General features: G+C 38.5%; 3 protein-coding genes and 1 long non-coding RNA gene across 4 annotated transcripts in view; 3 read left to right on the forward strand and 1 right to left on the reverse strand.

Annotated features, from left to right (window-relative positions):
• Window positions 1–15052, forward strand: part of LOC145486448 (uncharacterized) — a 40917-nt gene extending 25865 nt beyond the window's left edge. Inside the window, exon 3 of the mRNA XM_081465120.1 lies at window positions 14639–15052. Within this exon, the coding sequence (XP_081321246.1) occupies window positions 14639–14753 (115 nt within the window). The 3' untranslated portion in view covers window positions 14754–15052. The remainder of the gene's footprint in view (window positions 1–14638) is intronic.
• Window positions 15053–19706: 4654 nt separating this feature from the next.
• On the forward strand, window positions 19707–22614 carry LOC145486453 (uncharacterized). The gene is made up of 3 exons (XM_081465127.1): window positions 19707–19810; window positions 20144–20450; window positions 20802–22614. Exons 1-3 carry the CDS (start codon window positions 19717–19719, stop codon window positions 21073–21075), a joined length of 675 nt encoding a protein of 224 aa, XP_081321253.1. The 5' UTR covers window positions 19707–19716; the 3' UTR covers window positions 21076–22614.
• Window positions 22615–22619: 5 nt separating this feature from the next.
• Window positions 22620–26108, forward strand: LOC145486446 (uncharacterized). The gene is made up of 3 exons (XM_081465118.1): window positions 22620–23229; window positions 23469–23784; window positions 24122–26108. The coding sequence occupies exons 1-3, from the start codon at window positions 23064–23066 to the stop codon at window positions 24381–24383; spliced, it is 744 nt and encodes a 247-aa protein (XP_081321244.1). The 5' UTR covers window positions 22620–23063; the 3' UTR covers window positions 24384–26108.
• A 17-nt stretch (window positions 26109–26125) lies between these two features.
• Window positions 26126–27561, reverse strand: LOC145486465 (uncharacterized). The gene is made up of 3 exons (XR_014049288.1): window positions 27272–27561; window positions 27097–27179; window positions 26126–26809 (listed from the first exon to the last, which is right to left on the reverse strand). It is a non-coding gene; the product is annotated as an uncharacterized LOC145486465 (long non-coding RNA).
• Window positions 27562–27899: the final 338 nt, after the last annotated feature.

The following is a 27899-nucleotide window of genomic DNA, read 5'->3' on the forward strand; positions in this document are numbered from 1 at the left end:
TTTTCATTTTGTAATTTTAAGTTTTACTTTCCTTTTATTTTCTCTCTTTCTCTTTTTTTATTTCTTATTTTTTAATCCTGTTTGATTTAGTTGTAGCTAACGTGTGTTGTCAGAATGAATGAATTACTTTATTTTATTCGTTTTCCTAATGTGAGTAAGTAACACCTGGTGTGTATAAGTAATGTACATTGTAGTATCGGAGTAGCCATACCAGAGTACTTTGTTGTTGTAATTTGTAATTTGTGAGACGTGTAATTTGTTAAAGACGTGTTACTTTACTGCAATAAGCAAAATCACCCTCGTATGAATGGTACCTACGATATTTTTTTTTGGCTGATCATGAATACTTGCATAGGCTTCTAATTATAATTTTATTATTCAATTTCAATGTGATTTGTTCTTTTTCTCGACTGGCATTGTGGACTACAAGAGCTGTTATTGGGTTCCATTAATTAATTTTGCTATGATTAAATTATACCAAGAATTATCAGTAAGCTAAGAGGAAGTTATTATGTACATGTATTTTGTCTGCACTACACAACCAAATGCACTCCAAGGTTATCAGGCATAGGTACATTTGTCAGAAGAGCCCAGCATTTCCAAGATATGTTTTGATTGACACATCAATTAAGATAATTTACAGCAAAATGGCTAAAAAATACATCAATATCCTACATGCACCAAGCCAGACATGGGGTTATAAGGCAATCATTTAAACAACAGATTGAAATAATTTATAAATTAGAGAACACTATTTCTACAACAGAATGGAACAAATTAACCTTATCGGACATTGCAAATGGCAAGGCTGTCTGTAGAATGTCACAAATTTCTCAACCCTTTCTTTCTACAAAAATGCTAATCCTGCAACTTTGCTTAAGACCCAGTTCTCCATTTCGTGTTGGCAAAATATCAATTTATGCCATGTCCAATGCAGATTATCACAAAATTGATTTAAAAGCTCAGTAAATATCATTTTAAAGCCAAAAAGCCAATTATTTCAACCATGAGTAAATTATCTCTAAGAAAAACTGATTAATTTAAAAGGAACTTAAAAAATAATTAGTTAATATGTGTTTCTTAATACTGTAATGCAGTGTATCTGTCACAATGTTGCAGCTATGATATTACTACAAACAGGATGGGTTGCAGAACTGAACCTCCAAGTCAGTTTATTCAATGAACTTGGTGCAGAATCTATAATCCCATCAAGTTGTCTGTAAATACAGAGAAACCAAACAAAGCATTACAATCATAAGTAGTGAATTACTGAACTCTTTTACATGTATGAACAGTGTATGTTCCATTAATATTGGGGATCTCTCAGAAGCTGCATCCATGATAAATTAATTTGCTCCCAGATGCATTTGTTTATAGAACTTTTCACAAATTAATATCTCTGTCATAACAGTGATGTCTGTGTTCTACAACAATTAGTACACAATAAAAATACACTCAGTAAGATATTGTTTACAATAAAAATCCTTGCCTATACGCAATCATAAGGACCTTAAATTTATATTTCCTCAGAAATATCTCACCAGGACATGGTTGCTTTGAAAATCTTTGATGTTTTAATACAGGCTCCCCATCTGTAAACTGTTCATATATTGACTGACAGGAACAGGCATGTAATTCCTTTCTTTGATATACAGTGTACTTCATTGTTAGTCGTTTACTGAGTGTTAGTAGTGAATCAAATGCCAGGGGTTGGTACTCCAACTTTCACTGTGGCAGGCTCTGCCCTGAAATACAAAGCAAACTTACATAACTGTTATGAACTTTGCCACTTGCTTTCAGGAGCAAATGCAATTTGCTTCAAACAAGAAACTGGAACATTGAGGGTTACAACAATGTGCACAGTCCCAATCACAGGGTCATCCAGGCTGTTTGGTTGTACATATAACTGCACAACTGTATATGAGTTCAGCTTCCAGAAGAAAATCAGAGTTTGTCAGGATAAATACTGATGTTCTTGCTTACTCAATGAATGAATGTGCAGTTCCAGAAGATATTCACACCCAACACCCATTCATGGCCAGTCTTTAGAAATTCCAAATGAAAGTATCAGGAATCAAGAGCTCTAATAGAGAAAAAACCTCCATGTGGGGTATGAATCTTTTCTTGAAGAAAACAATGTCTGAGAAATCATTAATTACAAAATAATGTTTAAGAAACATCTTACCTTTCAGAGAATTTTTAATCTACACTGTCTGGCCAGTTCATATATTTGACAAGTTAACACTGGGCATGTTTTTAAATTTGTGCCCTTCAACTTCACATTACTATGTAGTAGCACTGGTCAACTAAAAACAGCATAATTTGGTTAATTAATATACACTGTACATTATTAGGTTGAAATATTGGTGTAGATTGTTGCACATCAACAGATACAGAAACTATTTGCACCTGAATCATAACGAGTGAAAAATCGTGCATGAGACATTTACATGTACATGTAACAGCCCTCCACCTCAGAACCATCACAGATATGACATGATATTTTTAAACTCTCTGAAATTTCAGATTATTCAAGATTAACATATGCACATACATCATCTGGGGCAACCCTAAAACACTGAATTTGGAAACTGAAATCCAGAATCCAGAATCTGGAATCCGGAATCCGGAACCAAAAACCAGAATCTGAAATCCAGATATTATGAATGATGATAGAAATAATTCACTTCAGCAATGTCTAATAAATAAATGTGAGCAAAAATTATTTTGTTGTTATTTATTTTCTTGGCTTTACTTCAGCCACAGACTTTAATTGCTAAAAAAATTATTGACTAGTTCTGAACAACCCTTAGCTATATATCTGGCCCGGTTGTTCAAAAGCTGCATAAAGCTATCCATTGGGTACATCACTATCCAGTCAGGGTTACTGATTTTTTGGGTGGATAGAGTTACTCATAACCAGTGAGCAGGCTCTAGTATCTGCCTCTAGTGTCTGAGCAGGCTAAATAGGTGTCTAGTGTTTTTCTGCATTGGCATGTCACCAAGAGCCTTCATGCGGCTTTGCCACTCACGCCCCCAGCCCAAACATGAGAGCCTGCTCATAAGCTAAGTTACCCATCTTTTGTTCAAGCTGGCCCTGGTGAGAGCCTGCTTCTTGTCTAGATCAAATTGCTCTGAGAAGACTGGTGAGCAGCACATTAACAACAAGCTATTATAGGCTATTGCAGTGAGTTTCTAGCAGTCTTTTAGCATCTTTTAACAACATGTGGTCTGATCTGCTAGCAAGTGAGAAGCAGACGGAAGTAAGTGTGCAACATTTCTACAAATTGTTTTAATATGATGGCCGCCAAGAATATGAAAGGCTGATTTGTCACAGTATCAGTGTGGAAATTGTGTTAATCTGGAATTGGTCTTGTATCTGTTGGAAAAATCAAATTTCATATTTAGACCAGATGGGTTAGCCCTTGGACTTCGAAAGTGGGGGGCGTGACTGTCAATGTACAGGGGGCTGCCACTGATGGATATCCTGTTCTCTATGACATTTTCTATCTTGTTCAGTATCTACTAGACATAAAGGATAAACTTATACTCCCGGTAAATTGAAGATCACTTATTACACAAAATGGCAATTACCAGCAAGCTTATTTTAGACACTCTCGAGGTGCTTGGATAAAATTAAGACGCACTTTACTGAGATTCTCATAATCATAGCCCTCACTAAAAATAACGGTTGCACGATTTCAACTGACGGGGAATTTTTGTTTCAAAAAAGGTTAAGTTTGAGGTTCTTTTCACTTGGCAGCTTACTTTTTACAGTCAAAAAGTTAAGCAAAACAATTTTCGTGTATTTGAAGAACTTATTTTCTTTGATTTGCGGATTCCGGTTCCAGTTTCTGGATTCCGGTTTTTGGTTCCAGATTCCAGATTCCAGTTTCTGGGTTTTAGGGTTGCCCCATCTTTAACAGAGTGTTTGCTTCACATTCAGTTTACACATGGCTGTTATCCAGCGTAGGCAGACTTATAAGTTTTCCTTCAAAAATATATTGCAGCAACTATTGCATCTTTCATTACCTATTCTTGTGATGAAATGACACAAAATCCAAGAACAAGAAGTCATAAGCATAAAACTAACTTACGTGGTAGTGTTTACAGTTCCTCTCACTGTCTGCATATGCCGTCCATAAACTGGTGCTGCCTGGACAATGTACTCATTATTTTTCTGATCACACCTTTTAAAACATTATATATTTTGTCCTGAAAAAGCAATACATGAAATGTTATGCCTTTGGCACTCACCAAATACCTTTACATGATGTATAATGTACACCATATCAACATTCACAATTCTTTTTACTCTCATTGTAACTCTTTTGTGTCATTTTCCCTCACTTGAAGACAGGACTTCCACATTAGGTGATAATTTGCCTCTGGAATCTCTATGAATTCACAGGGAGTGATAATAATTAAATCATGACTAATTTTAGCAAAGGAGGCGTTCAAATGTCAGATTTTAATGCTAAGTTTATACAGTAACTTTACATTACTCTTCATATATATATATAACCTCTCAATTATTGCACCTATAGACAGAAGGTGTGCTGGGGGAAGAAATGTTCTAAACTCTCTGAACTTTTCTCCCTTCCCTGTAATAGGATGACCATTATGAACTACGGTTTGTAACCAACACCAACATCAGGTTATGTATACACGTGTATATTTTGTTGTCGTCTGTAATCATAAAAAAATAAAAATTTAAAATCCTCCATAAAGTTCATACTCAATAACACTGCTACATGTAGCACTGTTGCTGGAATTCAATTTAAGTGAAACTGTTGCAACAGCTCTGTCAAAATTGTTTCTAGCAGTTAAGGCAGGATAACAGAACATACAATGTAGCACACAGCAAAGGCTAGAGATACACACATGTTAGTTATCAGTTAGGATTTGGTGAGCTTCTGTGCTGTAGGTATGGTGGAAAATAATAGATTATCAGAAATGAAGGTTCCTGAGACATTTTGACAGCACTGAGAGGAATTAATATATAAATTCACAAAAGAAATTCTTGCCCTGTCCAGTTCTCTGTAATAAAAATATAATTTACATACAAGTCATTTATTATATATGGTTTGTGTTTAAAGCCGATATAATGCACACTCTGATTGGCCAATTCCAGTGCATTATTAATACATTTACATGGTATACCTCAGTAAAATCATAAAACATTGCGTGTGACTAAAATAAAAAATAAAAAATAAAAAATAAAAAGAAATGCCTAATTCATAACAATTTAAAATACTCAACACTAAAACGAATGTAATTCTTTACTTGAAAATATTATTATTCTCCCGTAATGCCCATGGGCCAATTACAGGCATGCTAAAAAGTCCTAACACAAAGTAAAAGGAAATTAAGAAAACTATTGCTTTTTTCCAGAAAATTGTAGCGACTGAAGACAATGATGGAACATTCTGAGAGTGCATTCTATCAACCTGATGAGATAAAATTTAAGGAGAATAGAGAATTCACAAAGTTATATCACAATCGAATTGGTACAGGACAGGAGAAAGGAAACTGTACAGCCAGGAAGAAACTGAAACTTTCTTCGACGAGCAAAAAAGTATGCATGCACAACAAAGAAAACAGTCAGTGACATTCATTTAATAAGTTAGTTAATAAAAAATTAGTGTGAAGAAGAGAGCAGAGAGAGAGAGAGAGAGTGGAGATAGGAGATCAATGTTCTCTCCAACTAAATTGTGTATATATGTATGTAAAAGTTCTTCTTATTACCGAGAAATGGTCAGGGCAAGAACTTCTATTACACTGTTCAATTTACCGAGTTAATTAGTACCATCTCACTTTTTAGGAACATTTCCATATTAAGTGTAAATACCGCATTGGGGAATAACCTCTTATTAAGAAAATACTGGGTCCATGTACCCCCAACCAAAAGCAATGGCACAAATAAAATGAAATAGCCAATCAAAATCAAAGCAGAGCTTTATTTGCAGACAGGATTGCCATGCATAATCGTCTACTCGACATTTTGGACCATACAAGCATTTCACCAAACCGAACTAATTGGACAGACAACAAAATAAAACGAGGAAATCTACATTATAAACACAAGATGCATATCACTACATCTGAGCTCGAGTATCAACAGCAAATCCCTTCTCAATGAAAGGTGACCGAATAAAAGAGAGGATAAAGAAAATTCGTTTAAGCTTGCGGTGTTAAAGTTTAAAAATTATCCACGCTTAAATTCGAATATTACTGAGAGTCTGTATTTTTGCCCGACGGCTTAATTTAGCTTTGCAGTCATTTTATTGGCAGTAGCTTTACCAGTCTTCAACCAAATTAAACTCGGAATTCACAAAAGCATTTCGCCAAACCGAATAAATTGAACTAACAAAACGAGGAACTCTCCATACTTTGTAATCACAATATGCAAATATTCACATAGGAACAAAATTAAATTTAGCAAATCCTGTTCGCTTCGGCTTAAAATGGTTTGTAGACCTTCCTTGGTTTTCAACAAGAGAAGAAGAAATTTTAGCAGTCTACGAAGCGGCAGTGTTAACTAACTCAGAGAAAACTTCAAAACTAGCCCGGCCGTGTTTACAAGTACGGTTTTGGTTAAGCTTATTTTTAGACGTGAGGTTATAAGCTTAAGTTGACGACGAAAATCGACAGAAAACTTAATTTGTTTACAACTTACAGCAACCTCCAGAGCAACCCACGTGTTATTGTTTAGAGACGAGCGAAATTAAAACGATGCAATTTTTAAAATCTCTTACAGCATGGCTTCAAATAAGGAAGACTTTTAATGGATTCCAATTGAAAATAAGCTTATATCGCCGAGGCAACTTGTTAATTTTCATAGCAAACGCAACAACAAAAGTCACTTACCGCAAGTTGGCAATTCAGTTCGGCCAGTGTAAATCTTCCGGGCAGAAACTTGCAGCAAAAGTTGTGAAGACTGAACTGAAGTTATATTTTCGATAGATCAACGAACCAACCACTTCTTTCCGCTACTTTTACTGTTTTGTAATTTCCCTAAAACACTCGGGCACGTTTGATTTCTCTTGTTCATCACCTGACCAAATCAGGTGACTTTTGAATTTTCTTGCACGGCTGCACAGCATCACGTTCGCGCGAATTTTGAACTTGGCCATGGGGAGTTCGGCAGTCTTCTGAATCAATTTGTCGGGTACTTTCGCCTCCTTTCTATAGCCCTCGTTAGCTTTGGTTCACGGCATTGTTCGGTATTATTTCACCTCCTTTCTCTAGCCCTTGACTAGCTATAATTCACGGCATTGTTCAGTACTGTCTCGCCTCCTTCCCCAGCGCTGGCCCGCTCAGTCTTTTTCGCAATCTTCTTCGCTACTTCTTTGCCTGTTAATTCTTGCTTTCTGTTTTTTGCTTCAGTGCAACCCTGTCTTAAAAATATTAGATCAACCTTCGCTATCGTTTTTCTTTGAAAATCCCGCCAAGAAAAATGGTATTCTCCCGCTACAAACCGAGGGTGCATGTCTCTGTCAACCTATTAGCTGGAGTATGGCCGCCATCTTGCGCGACTCCGTCGTCGTCGTCGTCGCCGTCGTGCGTACGCGCCCACGAGCAATACCGCTAGCCATGATACCATGAGAAAATCAATTCATGGGTTTCCTTTTCTTCCCTATATGGGTATGGGGCTCCGCTTAGCGGCCCTTCGGGCCGCCGGAGCTCCGCTAATATCAGTAATTTCAGTATTCGTTTAGCGATCTTTCAAAATGACAAATTCGAGATTGATGGACAGATCTGAAAAGAAATCCATATCCGGAATGCAATTACAACAAACCTCAAAAACAGGAAATGATATTGGATACATCTTACCTATGGCGGTAGAACTTAGTAAAGCCTCTTTGCCGTTGATTTGTGTGGTTATCGTCTCCAGAAAGGTTGAATTGAGGTCAGTCCCCCATTAACAGCTTTGCAGAGCACCTTGGAACTCCCTTGAATTACAAGGTATTTATTACCTGATCCTTTTAGCCTATAGACGGTGCTTTGTACTTGTATATGGCAGTGAAACTATCACCAGAATTGCCAACTACACCGGACAAATCTCCGCGGAAACAAGCACAGACGAATCGAACTCCTTGTTAGTTCAGTTACGCCAAGCTAAGGCTACCTTAGTTATGCGATCTAACACTGAATGTATCGAGTTACTTCCAAAAAAAATCCTAAGCTTTAAAGTTTACTGCCCGTGATTCCACGCAATTCCTACTAACTTTAACGTCACTGCCAAGACAATGTTTCTTTCATCGATCTGGGAAAATCATAGTGTAAAGTTTACAAACAAACGTTAGTTCCGCGTGCAACTTCTTCAGTGTTGTTTTCAAAGCGAAGCAATGAAGCTGTTTATAAAGTGGTTAAATGGAACTTTAATTATTCCAAATGTATTATTCGACAAGAAATAATCAGTGAATAATGTCTTTCATAAATAGAACTATTTCTTCCGCATTTTCGTAGAGATTAGATTTTATCAGCAACAAGGAAGAGAAATGTAATTTCTCTGGACAAAAACAGGATGTCTACTGACTGAGAATGTTAGGTCACGTAGTTGATCTTCAAAACTGCTTACGTCTCGACACGTCGTATCTTTACAGGACAATGAAGTGCTGATACCCAGGAGGAAGAGGCCTGCTAGTGCTAATCAATTGTCACGTGCTGTAGACCAATGAAGTCACCATAAACCTTACACGGCCAATCAGAAAATGAATACGAACGCTTTCCGATCGAGGTCGAAGTTGTAGTCACGTTCTCCTTTCAAGAGGACCTACTAGCTACAGTTTAAATGCTTGACCATCTTATTTCTGAGCCAACATCATTATACTTGTAGAGAAGCCAGACAGATTCAAAACTCAACGTTCAGAGACGCCATACGAGGAAAGAGCCATTACCAAGTCGTTCAAAATGAAGTTTATTATCGTGGCCGCTTTCATGGCAATTTATTTGGCGGTTGGCGTGTATTCAGCGCCCATTGCTTACAGCGTTTCCAATGATAAACTAACCTTGAACATTCCCATAGAAGACATTTGGGACGGTTTGTCTCAGGGTAAGAAAACTGATAGATAATTGATATTCTTAATAATCATGTTTGATAGGCAAGAATACAATGTCTCCCTCAACTGTCAGGAACTTGTTCATTTCGTGAAAGCCAGTTATCAAGACATAAAAATAAAGAAATCCAGCACAATTTCAAGTCCGTTTTTTCATCTTCGCTGCATCCCCAGCCTTTACTGAAAACGCTGCCTATGAAATAACTGCACATGATTCTGTTTTCACTCTCGAAGGTCACAGATATCCCATCACTAACAGTGGAGACACTATCGCTCTGCGGTTTGCCTTCACTTCTGGAAGCTACTCGACGGAATGGTTGCACTGCCATAAATCTCACTGCGACGGGCATACCTGCCAAAGCAGAACTATCATCACCTCCACAGGATGGACCTCCTGCTCAACGCTAACGTTTACCATCACTGCCAAGGGAAAGACGGACAGAGAGCCAATCAACAGTGGCGATACAGTGTCACTCAGTTCCAACCAATATGGTGGCAGTTACCGACTGTATTGCAACGCCTCTTCCAACGCTCACTGTAGACTAGAATCGTAAGTACATAATCCACTAGTGATCAACAAGAAAGACCATAGCAAAAAACGGGAGTAGAAGTTCGCTAGTAGTTTCAGATTGAAACCTTTAATGCTTTGTCTCTCGATCATGACTTTTTTTACTATTTTGTTGTGACACGGTATAATTGCTTGTGGAGATCGGTTTTCAGAGAGCGCACAATATTTCAGGAGTGATTACTATTATTATACCGAAACAGAGCTGTAGCTGAAAACTAAGCGATGAATCACTCCTGAAGTCTGGAACTACCTTATTTCATTAGAATAATACTTACGTGGCATACAAATAAACGGTAGGGCTTTTCAGGAAAAAAATAGTTTTTTGTTTTTAAAAAAGAGACAACATTTACAATGATTGTTAACAATACGTTAGAAAGGATAAAAATAGTAACAAACAATTACTTAGGGCTAAGGCTACATCGTTTATTTATATGTAGGAAATAAAATTATTTAAAATGTACTGGTATAGATTTTAGATCGGTTTGTTTGTAGAGTCACCAGTTCAATGACAGGAGATAACTGGCTGACCTATTCGTATGTTACTTTCGAGATCTACTCCAAGAACGCTGATGATGCGAGCCCTGTGCAATATGGTGACGTGGTGGGCCTCAAATACCCGTACAGTTCCAACAGTGCCTGGCTGACTCATTATGGTGACAGATTTTATCCTCGCAGCTGCAGTAGCAGCAGCAAAACATCATGTGCTGCTGCAAACACTCACACCGGTTTTAAGGTCTTCAAGAAGTTGTCATAACTGAAGTTTTGAAGAGCTGAAGAACCAAAATCCTCAACCAAAGATTCAAGCAGAAGCTGTAGAGTGGACTAGAGTTGTAAGGGTTTCTTTGTGCTATTATTAACGGAATAAAAGGCTTAAGTTAGACATCGGGAAAAATGCATTTAAATTGTTGTCAAGGCTTTGCTTTGTTTCCAATACAAGAGTTGAGGTCGATGTTTCTTGTGGATCAATGCTTAACAGCTGCACCATGAAAGCATTTCGCTGAGAATGATTAAAACAAATCATATTTCAAAATTGTCTCTGAGTTAAATTTCTTTCTTCGGCCATTGTTAAGTAACTCTTTTCATCATAAAAAATGGAAATCATACGCGGATATTGGTCGAAAAAAACACAAGTCTTAAGTGAAACTCGAACTCTCCTGGTAACTCGAACCGTCCTATTTCCCTTGGATTTGATCTCACTTTTCAGTCATTTTAACTCGGTTAACTCGAACTCGGATAACTAGAATTCACCGCTAACTCGAACTAAATGTCGTTTCCCTTGATAAAAATTTACCCCGATAACTCGAATTCTGGTTCATGTAAATCAGCACGGATGTCATCCATTAGCTTTTCTTGTCCTGTAATCGGTAAAAGCTAACACTGGAGCAATTTGATTTTAATTAGTGCAACCGACCGTTCACATATTTGAAAGTCATTTCCCGATCTTATGAGTCATACTGGATGCGGTGCCTTTAGCTGTCACTGTATACTGAAGTGTTGAAAAATCAGTAAACTATCAATTATTAACATGGCAAGTTGGATATTCAATCGACCCAGATAACTCGAACTGTTTTTCGTTTCCCTTTACAAGCGAAACGGGTTTCGTGGAAAATGACTGCGGCAAAATTCTGGATAAGACTCACTCAATAAACAATTATTTTAACCATAATACAAATCATGTCGTATTGTCAGCGTAAATGCTCATTTACTCCGGAAAAAAAAAAGAAAAAGTCGCAAAGTCTCGCATTTACCATTCGCCACCCCTTAGTTACAACTGATGTTTCATCATATACTAATATCCCACATAATGAAGGTATTAAATGGCTTGTGAGCATTTTTCACGTACTTCCTCTCATAATACCATTCCTACTGGCACACTCTGTGACCTCATTCGCACGATTTTCACCATCAATAATTTCTCCTATGATGATGATAACCACTATCTTCATTTCACATCCATGGCACCGGCATGGGTACTAAAATGGCCCCCTCTTATGCTAACCTTTTCGTGGGTTATTTCGAAGCCAACGCTTTGGAAAATGCCCCATTTCAACTCCACACTTGGCTATCATATATCGATGATATATTTATGATCTGGTTCGAAGGTCTGGATAACCTAAAAATTTTCACGACCTCTAAATTCGAGTGTTCAAATCACCTTTTGAAAGCTTCATGTCAAAAAGAATTTTGTTTTTCGCCGGCAAATTTAATTTGCTTTTCAGTCCAGACCCAAAGCGTTAAAAAATTTGTCTGCGTTTTGTCATAATCAAATATGGTGAAAAGTTATAATTGAACTTTTACAAACTACTGAAGATAAAAAAATGTGGAATGATCGTACAAAAAATTACTCTCGGAGAAAAAAATATTTCAAAATAAAAAATTCTTATACACGTTTTTGTTGTTTATATGTTAAAGTAGCAACTATTCAGGCAAATTTTAGGGCAAACGAGCAAAATCCCGTTGACTTGTAGCTTTCAAATGGTGATTCGGAAGCTCACAGTTAGAGACAAAGAAAATTTGACAATTCGTACACTTTGAAATTCTTTGTATAGTTTGATAGCCATGCAGCCATATAAGCTTTAATTTGACACAGGGTTTAGGCATCTATATAGTTTTTAGAAACCGGACGCGCTACATCGCTTGGACGCGCGAGACACCTTTAACCTTAAGCCGTACGTTAAGCTCATGTCTGTTGACGGTAAGTTTGTCTCTGTTTTTGAAAAATGCCATGACTTTAATCAACTGAAACGTTTTTTCGACGAGTACTTCTTCGTCAAACGATCATACAATATTCTGACCGGCGAATATGAAAACAAAACGAAACGACGTAGATCAATATTTTTTTGGGCTACGCGAGTTTTCACTGTCTGGCAGGCTTATTAGCCGTGCCTTATCTCAGTATATTTGATCATTCTGGAATGCGAGTACCGTATTTTCCTCGGAAGAGCACCACGGTGATTATCAAATTTTTCGCTTATTTCTATGGGTAATTTTTCCTTTTCTTTGTTTCGTTTAAAAACAGTAACAAGAGAATACGAAGTCTAACCCGGGGTCTTAAGGGTCTTAGAACGTTGTAACAACTTCGCGGTCCATTGCTGTTCAAAAGCTTCACATACTTACTTTAACTCTTCGAGGATGCCGCAGTTCAGGTACGGCGCTTATTGAAGAGCGGCGCTTATACGGCGCTCTTTCGAAAAATTACGGTACGTATCTACTAAATTGTAAACGCCGTCTACATTAGTATTTATTTGACGTGATGGTCCGATAGAAGGTAGCCTCTTCCAGGCGTTCAGTTAGTTGGGGCGCAGTGTGAAAAAGGCGATAGAAGGCTAAAAATTCTTAAACGATTTGATTGTTATTTGGTTGAGTGATTCGTTGGTTGATTCAGTTGATTTCGAATTTCAAAATTTGCACAAGAAACTAGAAATGGTCTCCTTTAGGGTTTGTTTGTATTAAAGATAAATTACAAAAGGAACCTGTTTTGTCATATTTGTACTGTTTGTGTAAGTGGGTCTTTTGTTTAAATCACGCTTCTAATGCACATCTGTTTTAATATTTTTCGCAAAACGTAGGAAAATGGTAGAGAAAGAAATCTATCAAAGAAAAAACAGGACACACCGAACGTCCACGATCGGTAAATTCACGCAAAGCTGTAGCAGTGGCCACTATAGCACCATGATTGTGGTTCATTTCCTTCCGTTAGCGCGTCCGCGCTAGAAGAGTAACGTGGCGGCTTGAAATTTGCAATGAGGCACTATTGTCTCAAATTTAGGTTTCTAAAGATGTTTAATCCGCAGTCGAAAACCTTTGTAAGTATAGGAATAATCTTTAGAACACCGTAATAAACACGTTATCGGTCTCCTCCAACACGTTTCACTTCAGAGTGTTATTAAACACTGATTTTGTAAACCAACATTATCGTTCAGTGTGAGGTCGGCCGGAGAGAGAGCCGTGCGAGAAAAGTGTCATTATCAAAAGTACGAGTTCAAAATGAAGTATATTATCGTGGCCGTTTTCATTGCAATCTTCTTAACGGTTAGCGTGCATTCAACGTCCGTTACGTACAGCATTTCCAACGAAACGCTGACTGTCGATGGCACAGCTGACGTGATATTGAACATTTCCATAGAGGGTGTGTAGGACAGTTTGTCTCAAGGTAAGAAACACTGACCATCATTTTTGTCGAGAAAGCTCTGATTAGCTAGAGGTATATTCGTTCATACTCGAGTACAATGTCTTACTCAATGTTACAAACTTACTAATTGCGGAAGCGGGGTACCGGCGAAGAAATAAAAATAAGAAATCTAGTCTACTTGTAAGTTGATTACGTAATCTTCGTTGCATTTTGTCTTCTATTGAAAACTCTGCTCTTGAAATAAATGCACATGATTCTGTTTTTACTCTCGCAGTTCACAGATATCCCATCATTAACAGTGGAGACACTATCGCTCTGCGGTGGGCCTTCACTTCTGGAAGCTACTCGACATATTGGTCGTACTGTCATACATCTTACTTCTACTGGGGATCCTGCCCAGGTTCTATCACAACCTCCTCAGAATGGACCACCTGCTCAAAACGCTATATGTTTACCATCGCTGCCAAGGGAAAAAAAGGATGGAGAGCCAATCAACAGTGGCGATACAGTGTCACTCAGATCCAACAACTATGGTAGTAGTCACCGACTGTTTTGCGGCTCTTCTTCCATCAGCTATTCCATCAGTAACTTCACCTCTTGACTCTAATTCTGTATTTTTTTGACGTAATATGTTGTCGAAATAGACTCAAGCCGGAATTAACATATTTTTCTGAATCTTTTTTTAACCTTTTCATTTAAGTTCAAACTTCGAGATATAAATTCTCCCTACGTGATTGTCATAAAATTGCTTTCATTAATTTTGGTACATTTAAATAATTACACAATATATATATGGAAGATTTCCTTAATTTCGTGTCCGGATTGCTCCAGACTGTTCTGTTTATAATATTAATTTTGGACTCGTTGTGTTTGTAGAATCACCAGTTCCATGACAGGAGGCGCTTGGCTGAGCTATTCGTACGCCACCTTTGAGATCTACTCCAAGAACGCTGATGATGGGAGCCCTGTGCAATATGGTGAAGCTTGGTGACGTGGTAGGCCTCAAATTCCCGTACAGTACTAACAGCGCCCGGTTGACCTTTTACAGCAGCAGATTTTATCCTCATAGCTGCAGCAGCAACAGCAAAACATCATGCGCAAAGGAAAACACCTGGACCGGCTTTAAGATCTTCAAGAAGTTGTCCTAACTGAAGTTTTGAAGAGTTGAAATTCCACAATCCTCAACCAAAGATTCAAACAGAACCTGTAGAGTTGTAGATTTTTTTTTTACGCTATCGCTAAAGGACTTAGAGGGCCAAATTTAAGCATCGAGAAAATTCATTTGAATTATTGCCAGGGGTTTGCTTTGTTTCCAATAAAAGAGCTGAGAAAATAAAAAAAGTGTGATGTTTCTTGTGGATGAACTCAATAGAATGTGAGATCAATGTTCATAAGATCCACCATGAAAGCATTTCACGGTGAACGATAGGAACAAATTACGTTTTAAAATTTTCGCTGAGGTGAATTCTGCCCCTCAGCCGTTGTAAAGCGAATTTCTCTTTTTTATCATCAAAACATAGGAATTATATGCGGAAAATGGTCGAAAAAGAACCTTTTAAGTGAAAATGGGCAAATACAGAATATAGAAAAGAAATAAGTCCGCTGTCACTCGGTTATTTCGATTCCCGTCCTCGGAAGTTCAAGTCTCTCACAGGTTCAAACAACGAAATTTGCGTTTTTTTAAAAACAATTTTCTGGTTATCGAAAAGCTGAAATCCAGCAGAGTTTCTGACCTTCTAATTTCTAACAAATGTTCCTGTCAAAAAAATGTCTCAGCTAGCAGACAAAAAACACGAATTTTATTACACCCATTATGTGGTTCCCAACACCTTCGTCGGAAGAGGAAGGGGGGAGGATTTGGGGGGGGGGGAGGGGTGGTGTGTGTGGGATTACAGGACCATATCTTTTCCTTCAGCGGAGGGGCGGGGGATTGCGCCTATACCAACCACATGAAATAGAAAATCTCTGGCTTAGGATTAGGTTAATAAGCATAAATGCTCCTGGATTTCCACTAAGCAGGAACTCGACTAGGAAAAATATATTTTAGGGAACAGATCCGTCGTATGTCTCTGCATGTAGATGCAAACAATGTGAAATCTGTGCTTCAGTCTCTAGCTCTTTAATTTCGCTTGGCTATTATCCGAAGTAATCCCAAGCCCGAAAACTGGTAGCAATCTTTCTGGTGGCATCTGACTGAAATCCACGAGTTCAGTTTGATAAGATGCGAAATTCGATGCGAAGTTATTTAGATAAGAAGCCTCATGAAGCCTTTTGAGTGAGGTGAGAGATCCCAATTCTAAGGACTTGCAGCAAACACTGATTAGCTAGATTCTTTTCCAAAAGTGGACACTCAAAAATACGCCTGAAAAGTAAAGCTTTTATTTCTGATTTCGATAACTGAAAGGCTTTCACTATATGGTGTCTCGTTTCATAATTTAGTCAATTTCAGTTTTCATCAGCTATTCATTGTAAAATGAAAAAACCCACACCGACATCAAGTTAGGGTTCTTTTCCCCGTTCAATAAAATTTACTCCAAATAATTGTTTCATATATCCTGAAAAAAACAAAAGCATTAAACAAAAAAAAAAGAATTTTTTTCTATCATAAAACTTGTTCGATCGTTGGAAAAGTGTTTAGACGATGGAAATTTTTCTTAGTTTAAGCTGATTTTCGCCGACGAAATCCAAGAGTTCAGTTGGCTAAAATACGAAGCTCAATGCGAATTCATTCAGATGTGAAGCCTCATCAAGCTTATGCAGTGAAGTGAGAGGTCTGAATTTGGAAGTGTTCATCTTAAACCGGCTAAATTATTCCAGGCAAGGGCGGAGAACTCATGAAAACATGCCACTTTCTTCTTCCCACTTTCAGTCACTTTATCAGGGAATGCGTTACTGGTGTGAAGATAATTTTCAGTTATGAAAGGTTTTGCTACCGATTGAATGTTTCTCAGTAATCAGTCCTGGGTGGGTGAGGGGGGTCCCTCCCATATAAAAAGGACGGGGGGGGGGTGCTCGTCGTACCTTTTAGGGGTGAAATAGCGGTTTTGGTAGCTTTTTAAGGTTGTTAGCCCTAAACGTTTCACAACGGGAGCTGTTGCGATATCTTTTGGGGTATTGAGCTGAAAAAAATATGACAGAAGATAATGTGTTATGTACGAATCGGTACCCCTTAGGGGTGAAAAAAAAATTTCAAGCCACGCCCACAAAACAGGATCTTGGTACCTCTTAGGGGTTCTTTTCAAAATTTCCCACGAGCAGCACCTTCCTTTTTATATGGGACTTCCCCGGGTAATCAGTATCATCATGATATTGTGTTCATATGTTTTTGCCCTGGGAAAGCACTTTTCTAAAACCTGGGGAAACTCCCTGGTTGCAGGGAGACCGGGCTCTGCTACAGGACATAAAATTTTAGGAGAGCAATGAAACAAAGAGGATTTGGCTCCAACAGCAGCGTTTTAATCCAAGAATACGTCACCAAAACATAACCCGAGATGGGACAGTGGTATCCAGTCAGGGCGGAAAAAGGCCGCCCTACATATAAGCGCCCTGATCCAGTGGCTCGCGATCGAGCTTTATTCGAGTGCATCCTAAAACATACTTTTGCTGCTAAAAATGGTGGCATTTTTGTCCCGACTACCATCAGTGTGACCAGAATCCTTGATTTACATCCCTCAACGAGAAGACGAGCATCCCCGACCTTTTCATATGGGAGCTCTGACCTTCCCCACCCCCCCCCCACCCTCCCTCTCAGTGAACAATTCACGAAAAGTCTCCAAACAAATCGTGTAACTTTTCGTTTACTGCTCCTAAACCATCTACAGGATTTCCATTGTTCAGCAAAGGTGGGGCGAAAAAGACGCCACACGCCACCGGTTGTGGCAGCCCCACCAAGACAAAAGCAAAGTTAGCGTGGCGGAATAAGTCGAATAACATGAGACTTACTCTTTATGTCGTACAACACCTTGTTATAGTTCAGTTACTTCCAGGCTATGCGCAATATCTTGTCTATCGACTGACCTACCTTAGTTATGCGATCTGACACTGAATGTATCGAGTTACTTCTAAGAAATGATTGGCCTAAACGAGTCATTTATGAGATTAGGAATTAAAACAAAATGCTACACACACACAAATTATCTGTTTTTCAGTTTTTTCTATTCTGCTATTCTTCGTCCGTCATTTTGAAAACTACCAATGATGTCACATGTTGCACTCCGTTGCTCAGACAACACAGCTGACACCATTGCGTTCTTTTCAATAAATATCTGTGCCTGAAGTTTTTGTCCTCTCAACTGAGATTTGCGCAAAAAGTGGTTCGATATGAATATATTTTTTGTTTCAGTGTAATAAAAATCAAACTATATAACAATCATTTCTTATGAAAACAACAAAAAATACGATCAGTTTTTCAGTAGTCTGGACCTCTTGATTACTTGTCATCAGTCAACAGTAAATTAAAAAATATTTGAAATACAAAAAAATTCTACAAAATGAATTTTTATGAAAAAAAACTCCCAGTTTGTTATAGGAATTCAATTCAAATAGGCGCCCCTGCTATCAGCCAAAATTTGAAATAAGCGCCCCCTCCCTCGAATAAGCGTCCCCTTCCCTCGATCCTCCCATTTTGTGGACGAGTAATGAGGCGATTAACAAAGGATGTATAGTTTTCGTTGTGTAGTATTAGATTTGTACCTTGTTTCATTTTGCAAAAAAAATTACAAGTACTAACGGTGCCACGATTTATGTCGATAAACAGCTTACGTTGTTGATTACGCGCAGATGATGCATTAAAAAAATGATCTTGTCAGGCCGCGATTTGGAAAAAGTTAAATAAGCACCCCCCGTCGATTAAGCGCCCCCCGTCTTCTCCTAGATTTGAAATAAGCGCCCGGCCTGGGTGCTAATTCGCGGATTTTCGTTCGAAATTAACGAGACTAAAACGCTAATTGATGTAAAAATTACTTCCCAATAATGGAAATTAACGCGACAGAGGTGCTAAAGTATCAAACCGAGGGAAATCAACGCGACTTATGTGACAAAGGAATATAACTTTTTAAGAGGAGAAGAAAAACATTAATTCTCAAAAATAAATCGACAACCGTGTTTACATACTCTCATCTAAACAAACCTATCGACCAATGAGAATGTGCGTACTATCTTAAATATTTTATAAATTGATATGCACTTTTTGCCGAAAAATTCTAACTGTCAAATAGCTGGGATCTGAGATCTGCAAAATTTACTGATAACCCGAGAGAGAATATGATTTGAACTAAAATTTTAATTGCTAGATGAAAAAGCGCCGAGGGCACCCTTATCCAGACACATAACTGATGCTTCAAAATGTCAGTGTTGATCTAAAATTTTTGAGTCAACATTTCTAACTCTTAATTGGCGACTATTTAGTTTCTTCTTAGTTAGCAGCGACATCTGTTTTCTTCGTCACTCGCTTGTTTCATGTAGAAGGTGTACATGTATAATTAAATTTAGAGTTGAGATTACAGCCGGGGATTACGGCAGCAGCTGCTCTATTAAAATGACAAACAGCGAGCCCTTTCACTACAAGGTCCTCTGCCTTCTTACAAAACTGTTTCCACTATATATTAACGTTGAGTAAGCAGAGCTAAGGAGTTTGCAGACAACGCTCATAAGAAGTTTCAGTTTAGTGTTAACATCTTAATGTTTTGTAAAATATATGAACAATTGTGCGCTATTAGAATTTATAATAAACTTTGAATATATATCACACGAGATGTTTGGTCTACAAATGTATAAATAGTGTCATAACTTAATCTGTTATCTTCAACACGTTTACGAACGCGTTTCGCTTCGATGTCGAAAACAATTTCTTAAACCAAAACATCATTTGTAATAAATTTTGTCGGAATTGGACATTGAAAGTTCACAGCCATCTTTTTTAAAAACACTTCCTACAACGTCAAGAACCTTGAAAAATGAAGTTTATAGTCGTTGCGATGTTTGTAGCGTTTTATGCGGCGTTAGGCGTGAAGTCAAAGTCCGTTGAGGAGCCCAGCGCAAAACAAACGGGTAACCTTTATAACAGATTCTCAGAGGCTGCCGGCAGGCTTATCTAACCGCGCAAAAACTCAACGATAACCTCGCTATTCCGGATTTTCGTAGGCTGAGTGCAAACGTCGTTAGGCAGAGCTCGAGAAGTTCGTCGTGGTTTATGATTTTTCATAGTGGAACACATTTTAATTAGGGTTAATTTTTCTAAGCAGCACGTTTATTTAGAACATATTTTCGGAAGCTTGGCTTATAATTTGTCACTGATTAAGAAAATAAATGGCTTTAAATGGCTAATATTTGCCAGTCAGCTTGGCTTTGGTGAAGCTCATTTTTCTCTGTTCTTCTTTCAAGGACACAGTTCTCCCATCAACAGTGGCGACAATATCGCTCTACGGTCGGCCTTCACTCGTGGCCCTTACTCTATGAAGTGGCTGAAGTGCACCAATGCTTCCTGTGTGTGGACTAACTGCCGAAGCAGCAATATCGCGGATCCCACAGGATCGGCATCTTGTACAGAGCGAATGATATTTACTATTGCAGCCAAGGACGGAGGTGTTATTAACAGTGGCGATACCGTGTCACTTAGTCCCATAAAATACGGTCCAGATTTTTTGCTGAGCTGCGACAACTCGACCAGGCCCAAGTGCTGCGTGAAATCGTAAGTGCATCAGACAGTCGCTTCAAATTCAGAAATAACTCAATTGAAAATCTTAAAACTATTTTTTTACGGTATTTGGCCACGGCCAAAAAAATAAGGCAGCAAAGTTACTGGCGTAAATCTTTTACCGCAAATGCTGTATTGTTTAAGACTAGTATTTTCAATGTTCCTGGTGATTAATAATAAAATACTTAGGGTATTTTTAATTCGAAATATAGTACAAAACTGTTTTTTTTTTTAGTTTAATTGCTCCCTCATATCACACAGTTAACGATTCCTTTTATTCTCGTGCCACAAATTGAAAATTCAAGGATGAGTTAATTATATGTTTGATCCGCTTTTGTTTTTTAGGACTTCAGACAAGATGAGAGCTCGAGGCGACTGGCTGACCATTTCAAAAGCCTTTTTCCAAATCTATTCCCGCGATGCAGAGGATGGTACTCCAGTGGAAAACCGTGATGTTGTAGGCTTCAAATACCCATACAGGTCCAACCGTGCCTGGCTGACATTCCAGCCTAGGGACCGCCACTTCTATCCCCTCCCCTGCAGCAGCAACAGTAAAATACCGTGCGCAGCGGAAGACAAATTCACTGGCTTCGTGATCTACAAGAAGTTGCCGCGGTGAAGTTCGTTCCTGGTTGAACGGATTCCTCAACCAAAGATTCAAGCATACAGACTGTAGAAGTAGTTTTTCTGCACGCTAGTCTGCGCCAGTAAAAAAGGCTCAGTTTAGAGAAATTCACTTTGAAAGGGTTTCTGTTTGAATGGTTTTTATTTCAAATTAAAACTGTTGAGGAATTGAAAAACTGTGTGATATAACTTGTGTGTGCCCTCTACAGATACATGGCGGTGGACCCATAATCAATATACTTGAGCCGTTTTGTTCCTCCAAAATAGTCCAGATTTCGTCGGTTTTTTCAAGTCGACAGATTTCAAAAACTTTCTTATCAAAACAGGTCAAACCAAACAGAAATATCTTGACAAAAACAACGGGCAGGTGGTTCTGAATAAAGAAGCCTGAATATCTCGTTATTAAGCATAATTTTTGTTTCGGATTCTGTGGAACAAAGAATTTTACCAACTATGACGACAGTCCCTCTCCGCGGCCGTTACTTCGTGCAGAACTCGAACCAGGTTCACGGCACTGTGAAATGTCCTTTCCGAAAAATATCTGATGGAAGTTTCAATGCGCGCTCAATCATTTTCTGAATTCTAAAGTGTCTTTCAGCGAAATTTGTATGGCTAGATCAGTTCCCAAAAAGTGGAATCTCGACAAATGCGTCAGAAATGTAACACTTTTAATTCTCATTTCGATAACTGAAAGGCTTTCATTATATGGTGTCCGGTTTTATAATTTAGTCAATTTCTGGTTTCATCAGTTCCTATCAATTGTAAAGTTAAAAACGCACACACACCGACAACACGGGTCAGGGTTCCTATTCTGGTTCAATCAGGTGTATTTTAAATACTTGTTTCATATATCCCGAAGAAACAAAATATAGATCAAAGAAGATTTTTTCTATCAATACACTCGTACGATCGTTGGAAAAAGTGTCAGACGATGGAATTTAGCTCAGTTTAAGCTTATTCGTGAAACTAGCATACTAACTACTATTTTTGGATGACTGGTGAAAATGGAAATGATTCGAAACCACATAGGTCAATATTTTTTGTTACGCAAATCAGTGTAGCACGGATGATGGTTTTCGATGTCTAGCGTGCTTATCAACCACACCACGTGTCAGTATTTTTCGCCTCTGAAACGCGAGTACCGATTTACTCGAAAGAGCGCTACGGGGAGGTACTTCCGAGAACGATGTAACAACTTCGGGATCCAGATTGTAATCCGTTGCTGGTTTATTAAACTGTTCACAATTTTTCTTGAAAACTCTTCAATTTATCGTCGCTTTCACGGGAACTTTAAAGAGTGCCGTGCGCGCCGCTTTCCTAGTATAAATTATAAACATAAATAAGAAGGTAGAAGATGATTGCGATTTGGTTGAGTGATTTGCTAGTCTCCCTCAATATTTAAGATTAATCGTACAAGCAGCCTGTCTTGTGATAGTTGTACTGTTTTCATAACTGGATCTTGTATGAATAACTGGAGACTTTGTCAACCTTTTCTTATCCGTAACCCTGAAAGAGGTATTCGATGGTGCGCAAGGGGGGGGGGGGGGGGCAAAAATTTTAATATTCTAATACGCGTAATGTTTTCATTCAGAGAAAGTAAAACAGAACACATCGTATCCAAGATCGCTAAATCCACGCAAAGCTATAGCAGCGGCCACTAGCACTGTTTTGGTTCAGTTTATTCCCTAGGGCGTCCGCGCAAGTGGACTGACGTGGCGGCTTCAAATTTCCATTGATACTCTATTGTCTCAAATATCGATCATTTATCTACGAAAAAAAAAAACTAATTATAGGAATAATTTTTAGAACATCGCATTACATGTAACGAACGCGTTAACTGTTTCTTCCCTGACATGTTTCACTCCAGGATGTTAAAAAACACGGACTTTCTAAACTAGCTTCATTGTTGTGAAGTCAGTCGGGATCCGAAATTTAACTTTAACGGAGGCCATACGAGAGAGCCAATATCAAAAGTCTTTCAAAATGAAGTTTATTATCGTGGCCGTTTTCATGGCAATTTATTTGGCGGTTAACGTGCATTCAGCGTCCGTTACGCACAGCGTTTCCAAAGATAAACTGACAGTCAAGGGCACCGCTGACATGAGCTTAAACATTCCCATAGAAGAAGTTTGGGACAGTTTGTCTCAAGGTAAGAAACACTGACAACCATTTTTGTCGCAAAAACTTTGATCAGCTAATGGCATATTCGCTCATAGTCGAGTACAATGTCTCACTCAATGTTGCGAACTTTCTAATTGTATCCGGGTAATTGTGAAAGTCGACTAAAAAGAAATGAAAATGCGGTTTTGCCACCACTGTTGCACCCCGTCTTAATTGTAAACTCTGCTCTTGAAATAACTGCACATGATTCTGTTTTTACTTTCGAAGGTCACAGATATCCCACCATTAACAGTGGAGACACTATCGCTCTGCGCTCGGCCTACACTTCTGGAAGCTACTCGATGTATTGGTTGTACTGTGGTACATCTTACTGCTACTGGAATAGCTGCCCAGGTACTATCATGACCTCCTCAGAATGGGCCTCCTGCTCAAAGGTATTGATGTTTACCATCACTGCCAAGGGAAAGAAGGACGGAGAGGCAATCAACAGTGGCGATACTGTTTCATTCAAGTCCAACAACTATGGTGGCAGTTACCGACTGTATTGCAGCTCTTCCTCCAGCAGCTATTGCCGCGTAGGATCGTAAGTGAATATCTCACCTGATCACTAGTGAGCACGTTGAATTCTTCACCTCTTGACTCCAATTCTCTAGTTTAAAAGTAGTATCCTGTCAAAATAGGCTCAAGCCGTAATACACCTATATGCCTGAATCTTTTTTTAACCTTTTCATTTAAATTAAAACTTCGAGATATAAATTCTCCCTCCATGATTGTCATAAAATTGCTTTCATTAATTTTGGTACATTTAGTTACGCAATATATCGACATATCCCAAAGTGGAAGATTTTCTTAATTTCGTGTCCTGATTGCTCGAGAATGTTCTGTTTATAATATTAATTTTGAACTCGTTGTATTTGTAGAGTCACCAGTTCCATGACAGGGAGCGCCTGGCTGAGCTATTCGTACGCCACCTTTGAGATCTACTCCAAGAACGCTGATGATGGGTCCCCTGTGCAATATGGTGATGTGGTGGGCCTCAAATTTCCGTACAGTTCTAACAGCGCCTGGCTGACTTTTTACAGCATCAGATTTTATCCCCGTAGCTGCAGCAGCAGCAGCAAAACATCATGCGCAAAGGAAAATACATTCACTGGATTTAAGATCTTCAAGAAGTTGTCATAACTGAAGTTTTGAAGAGCTGAAATTGCAAATTCCTCAACCAAAGATTCAAGCAGAAACTGTAGAGTTGCAGATTTTTTTGGGTTATCGCTAAAGGAGTCAAAAGTCTAAACTTAAACATTGGGAAATTCACTTGAATTACTGCCAAGGGTTTGCTTTGTTTCCAATAAAAGACTTGAGGAATTGAAACAATGTGATGTTTCTCGTGGATTAACTCAATAGAATGTAAGATCAATGATCAACTGCTGCACCATGGAAGCATTTGTCAATGAATGATAGGAACAAATCACATTTAAAATTGTCCCTGAGGTAAATTTTCCCCCTCAGACATAGTTAAGCGACTCCTTTCAGAATCGAAAAACGGCGAAATTATTCGAGGAAAATGGTGTAAATGGACACGCCGAGTCTATGGTGAAAAAAGGCAAACAGAATATAGGAAAAAATAAGTCCGCTGTCACTCGGTTATTTCGATGTCCTCGGAAGTTCAAGAGACTCACAAGTTCGCTCGACGAAATTTGCGTTTAAAAAAAGCAAAAATAAAAAAGACTTAAATCTAGCAGAAAAGATTGACTTTCTACTTTTTAACAAATTTCCCTGTGAAAAACGTCTCTCAGTTAGCCGACATATAACCCGAATTTTATTACACCCACTAAGTGGTTCCAAGGTCATGAATATCCAACCCTCGTTCGGATGGAGTGGGAGGGAGAATTTGGGGGTGGGGTGGGTGTGATTACAGGGCACTATACTATCTTCACCTTCAGTGGAGGGCTGGGGGATTGCGCTAGTACCAACCCCACGAAATAGACAATGTCTGGCTTAGAAATAGCTTAATAAGCATGAATAACCCTGGTTTTCCACTGAGCAGGAACTAGGCAAGGGAACTTCTTGTGTGCAGTAAACCTCTTTTCAGGTTAAGGATATGGAAATAAAACAGCTCTGTATTCATAAGGTTTGAGATTCTTCTATGGCTTTCCGGGTGTGAAAGCTTTTCGGGACCTTCGGGAAACGGGTCCCAGGTCCGATGAGAATAATCCTCAGCTTCTAGTGGCATCTTGAAATCCACGTGTTCAGTGTGACAGAGTACAAAGCTCAGTGCGAAGGTATTTAAATGTTCAGCGTCATCAAGCTTATACAGTAAAGCCGGTGAGAGGTCTGAATTTGGAAGTGTTTATCTTAAACCGGCTAGATTTATTCTCAGAAATTGATCCCATACTGAAGAAAAAATGTCGCTCAGTTCTTCTTCTTCTCACTTTCATTCAATTCATTAAGGAATGCGTTACGGATGCGAAGATAACTTTCAGTTATGTATGGCTTTGTTCACTCCCAGTAAATGTTTCTCATCAGTCACTATCATGATGATATTGTGATAATAGGTTTTTGGCCTTGGAAAGAAAGCACTTTTAAAAACTCTCTGGCTGTAGAGAGGTTGAGATCTATTACAGGAAATAAAATCTTCGGAGAGCAATAGAGCAAAGAGGATTTGGCTCCAACAGCAGCGTTTTAATCCAGGAATACGTCATCAAAACATAACCCAATACGGGTCAAAGGTTTCTGGTGGCTCGAGCTTTAATCGAGTGCATCCTAAAAGACACTTTGCCGACTGCTAAAAATGGTGGCGTTTTGTCCCGACTTCCCTCAAGTCAGTGAGAACAAAATCGTTGCTTTACACCCCTAAACGAGAAGACCAGCATCATCGACCTTTTCATATGGGAGTCGTGCCCCCCTTCCCCCCCCCCCACACCAGGAACAATTAACAAAACTTCTCTAAACAAATGATCTCATTTTTGGTTTACTGCTCCTAAACCGCTATTGTCTGCCAATGAGCTCATTGTTGTTCTGGGCTATTCCATCATAGGCAAGTCAGTTATTCTGCTTGTAAATATTAACTACTTACAACTCCGGGTAAATCTCAGCCACTGCAAGGAGTTGCACGATAATACAGATTGACAAGCGGTTAACATGGTTATTGCACTTTCACTTAACTGCTTATACTGTAAACTATTAGTTTACGAATATCAACAAATTCTCTCCTCACAGTATTATCATCAGCTACTGTTTCTGTTTCAATACCGTTATACATTTATCTGCAAAACGAAATTAATCTGAAGTAATAAAAAATAAATAAATAAATAAACTCACCTGGTCGATTGTTCTTTTCCTGTGCCGCGTCAACTAATTGGCAAAATTTTCGATCTCGGCGTCACAAAGGAAATAAAGAAGAAGGTGAAAAGGTTTCAAACAAAACGCAACAAAATTCTTGGAAAAAGCATGTGTCATCAGGTTTGAAATACGACAGCTTTTGAGTATGATTAGATGAATAAATGTTCTTTCCTCTACATCTCTTTTTCTGGAAAAATTCGGTTTAAACTAACCTTCCCCCTCGACAAGTTCTTGGCATGCAATTGAACTGAAAATGAAGTCATCCAGCTCTGTTGAAAGACATAACAAATCATGTAAAGTCAGACGTCGCTTATGATGACACAAATGTGACACGCAGTTCCGCATCAAATAATCTCGAATCAATTCTCACATAAATAAATATAATACTTTACTAGTAGTTTATGGTAATAATTTCAGTAATTTCAGTGTTTGTTTAATTAACGAGTTTTTAAAATGACCAATTCGAGACTGATGGACAGATCTGAAAAGAAATCCATATCTGGAATGCAATTCCAACAAACCTCAAAAACAGTAAATGACACTGGATACATCTTACCTATGGCTGTAGAACTTGGTAAAGCCTCGTTGCCGTTTGGATCTCCCATGCTGTGTGCTTATCGTCTTCAAAACGCTTAATAGCTGAATGAAAACCATTTGAATTCAAGTCAGTCTCCGATTAATGGCTTTGCAAAGGTTCTTGGAACTGCCTTGAATTACAAGATATTTATTACCTGATTGTTTTTAGCCGATAGGCGGTGCTTCGGACTTGTAGATGGCCGTGAAACTATCGCGGGATCTGTACCAACTATACGGGACAAATCTCCAGACAATGTACGTAGATAAACTCCTTGTTATAGTTCAGTTACTTCAAGACTATGCGCAATATCTTGTCTATCGACTGACCTACCTTAGTTATGCGATCTAACACTGAATGTATCGAGTTACTTCTAAGAAATGATTGGCCTTAACGAGTCATTTATGAGATTAGGAATTAAAACAAAATGTTAACATTTAAGGTTTACTCCCCGTGATTCCAAGAAATTCCTAATAACTCTAACGTCACTGCGAAAATGGTGTTTCTGCCATCGATGTGGGAAAAAAATAGTGTAAAGTTTTCAAACAACTTTAGTTCCCCGTGTCGAAGTTGTTCAACGTTATTTTCAAAACGAAACAATGAAGCTGTTTATAAAAAGATCAAATGGAACTTTGATTAATCCAAATGGATTATTCGACGGGAAACAATGTCCTTCACAAATAAGCCTATTTTCATGGAAACTTTAACTTCCGCATTTTCGTAGAGAATAGGTTTTCTCGGCAGCAAGGAGGAAAGATATAATTTCTCGGAATAAAAGCAGGATG

This window comes from Orbicella franksi, chromosome 5 (genome assembly GCF_964199315.1).
Source record: "Orbicella franksi chromosome 5, jaOrbFran1.1, whole genome shotgun sequence".
Classification (NCBI taxonomy): Eukaryota; Metazoa; Cnidaria; class Anthozoa; order Scleractinia; family Merulinidae; genus Orbicella; species Orbicella franksi.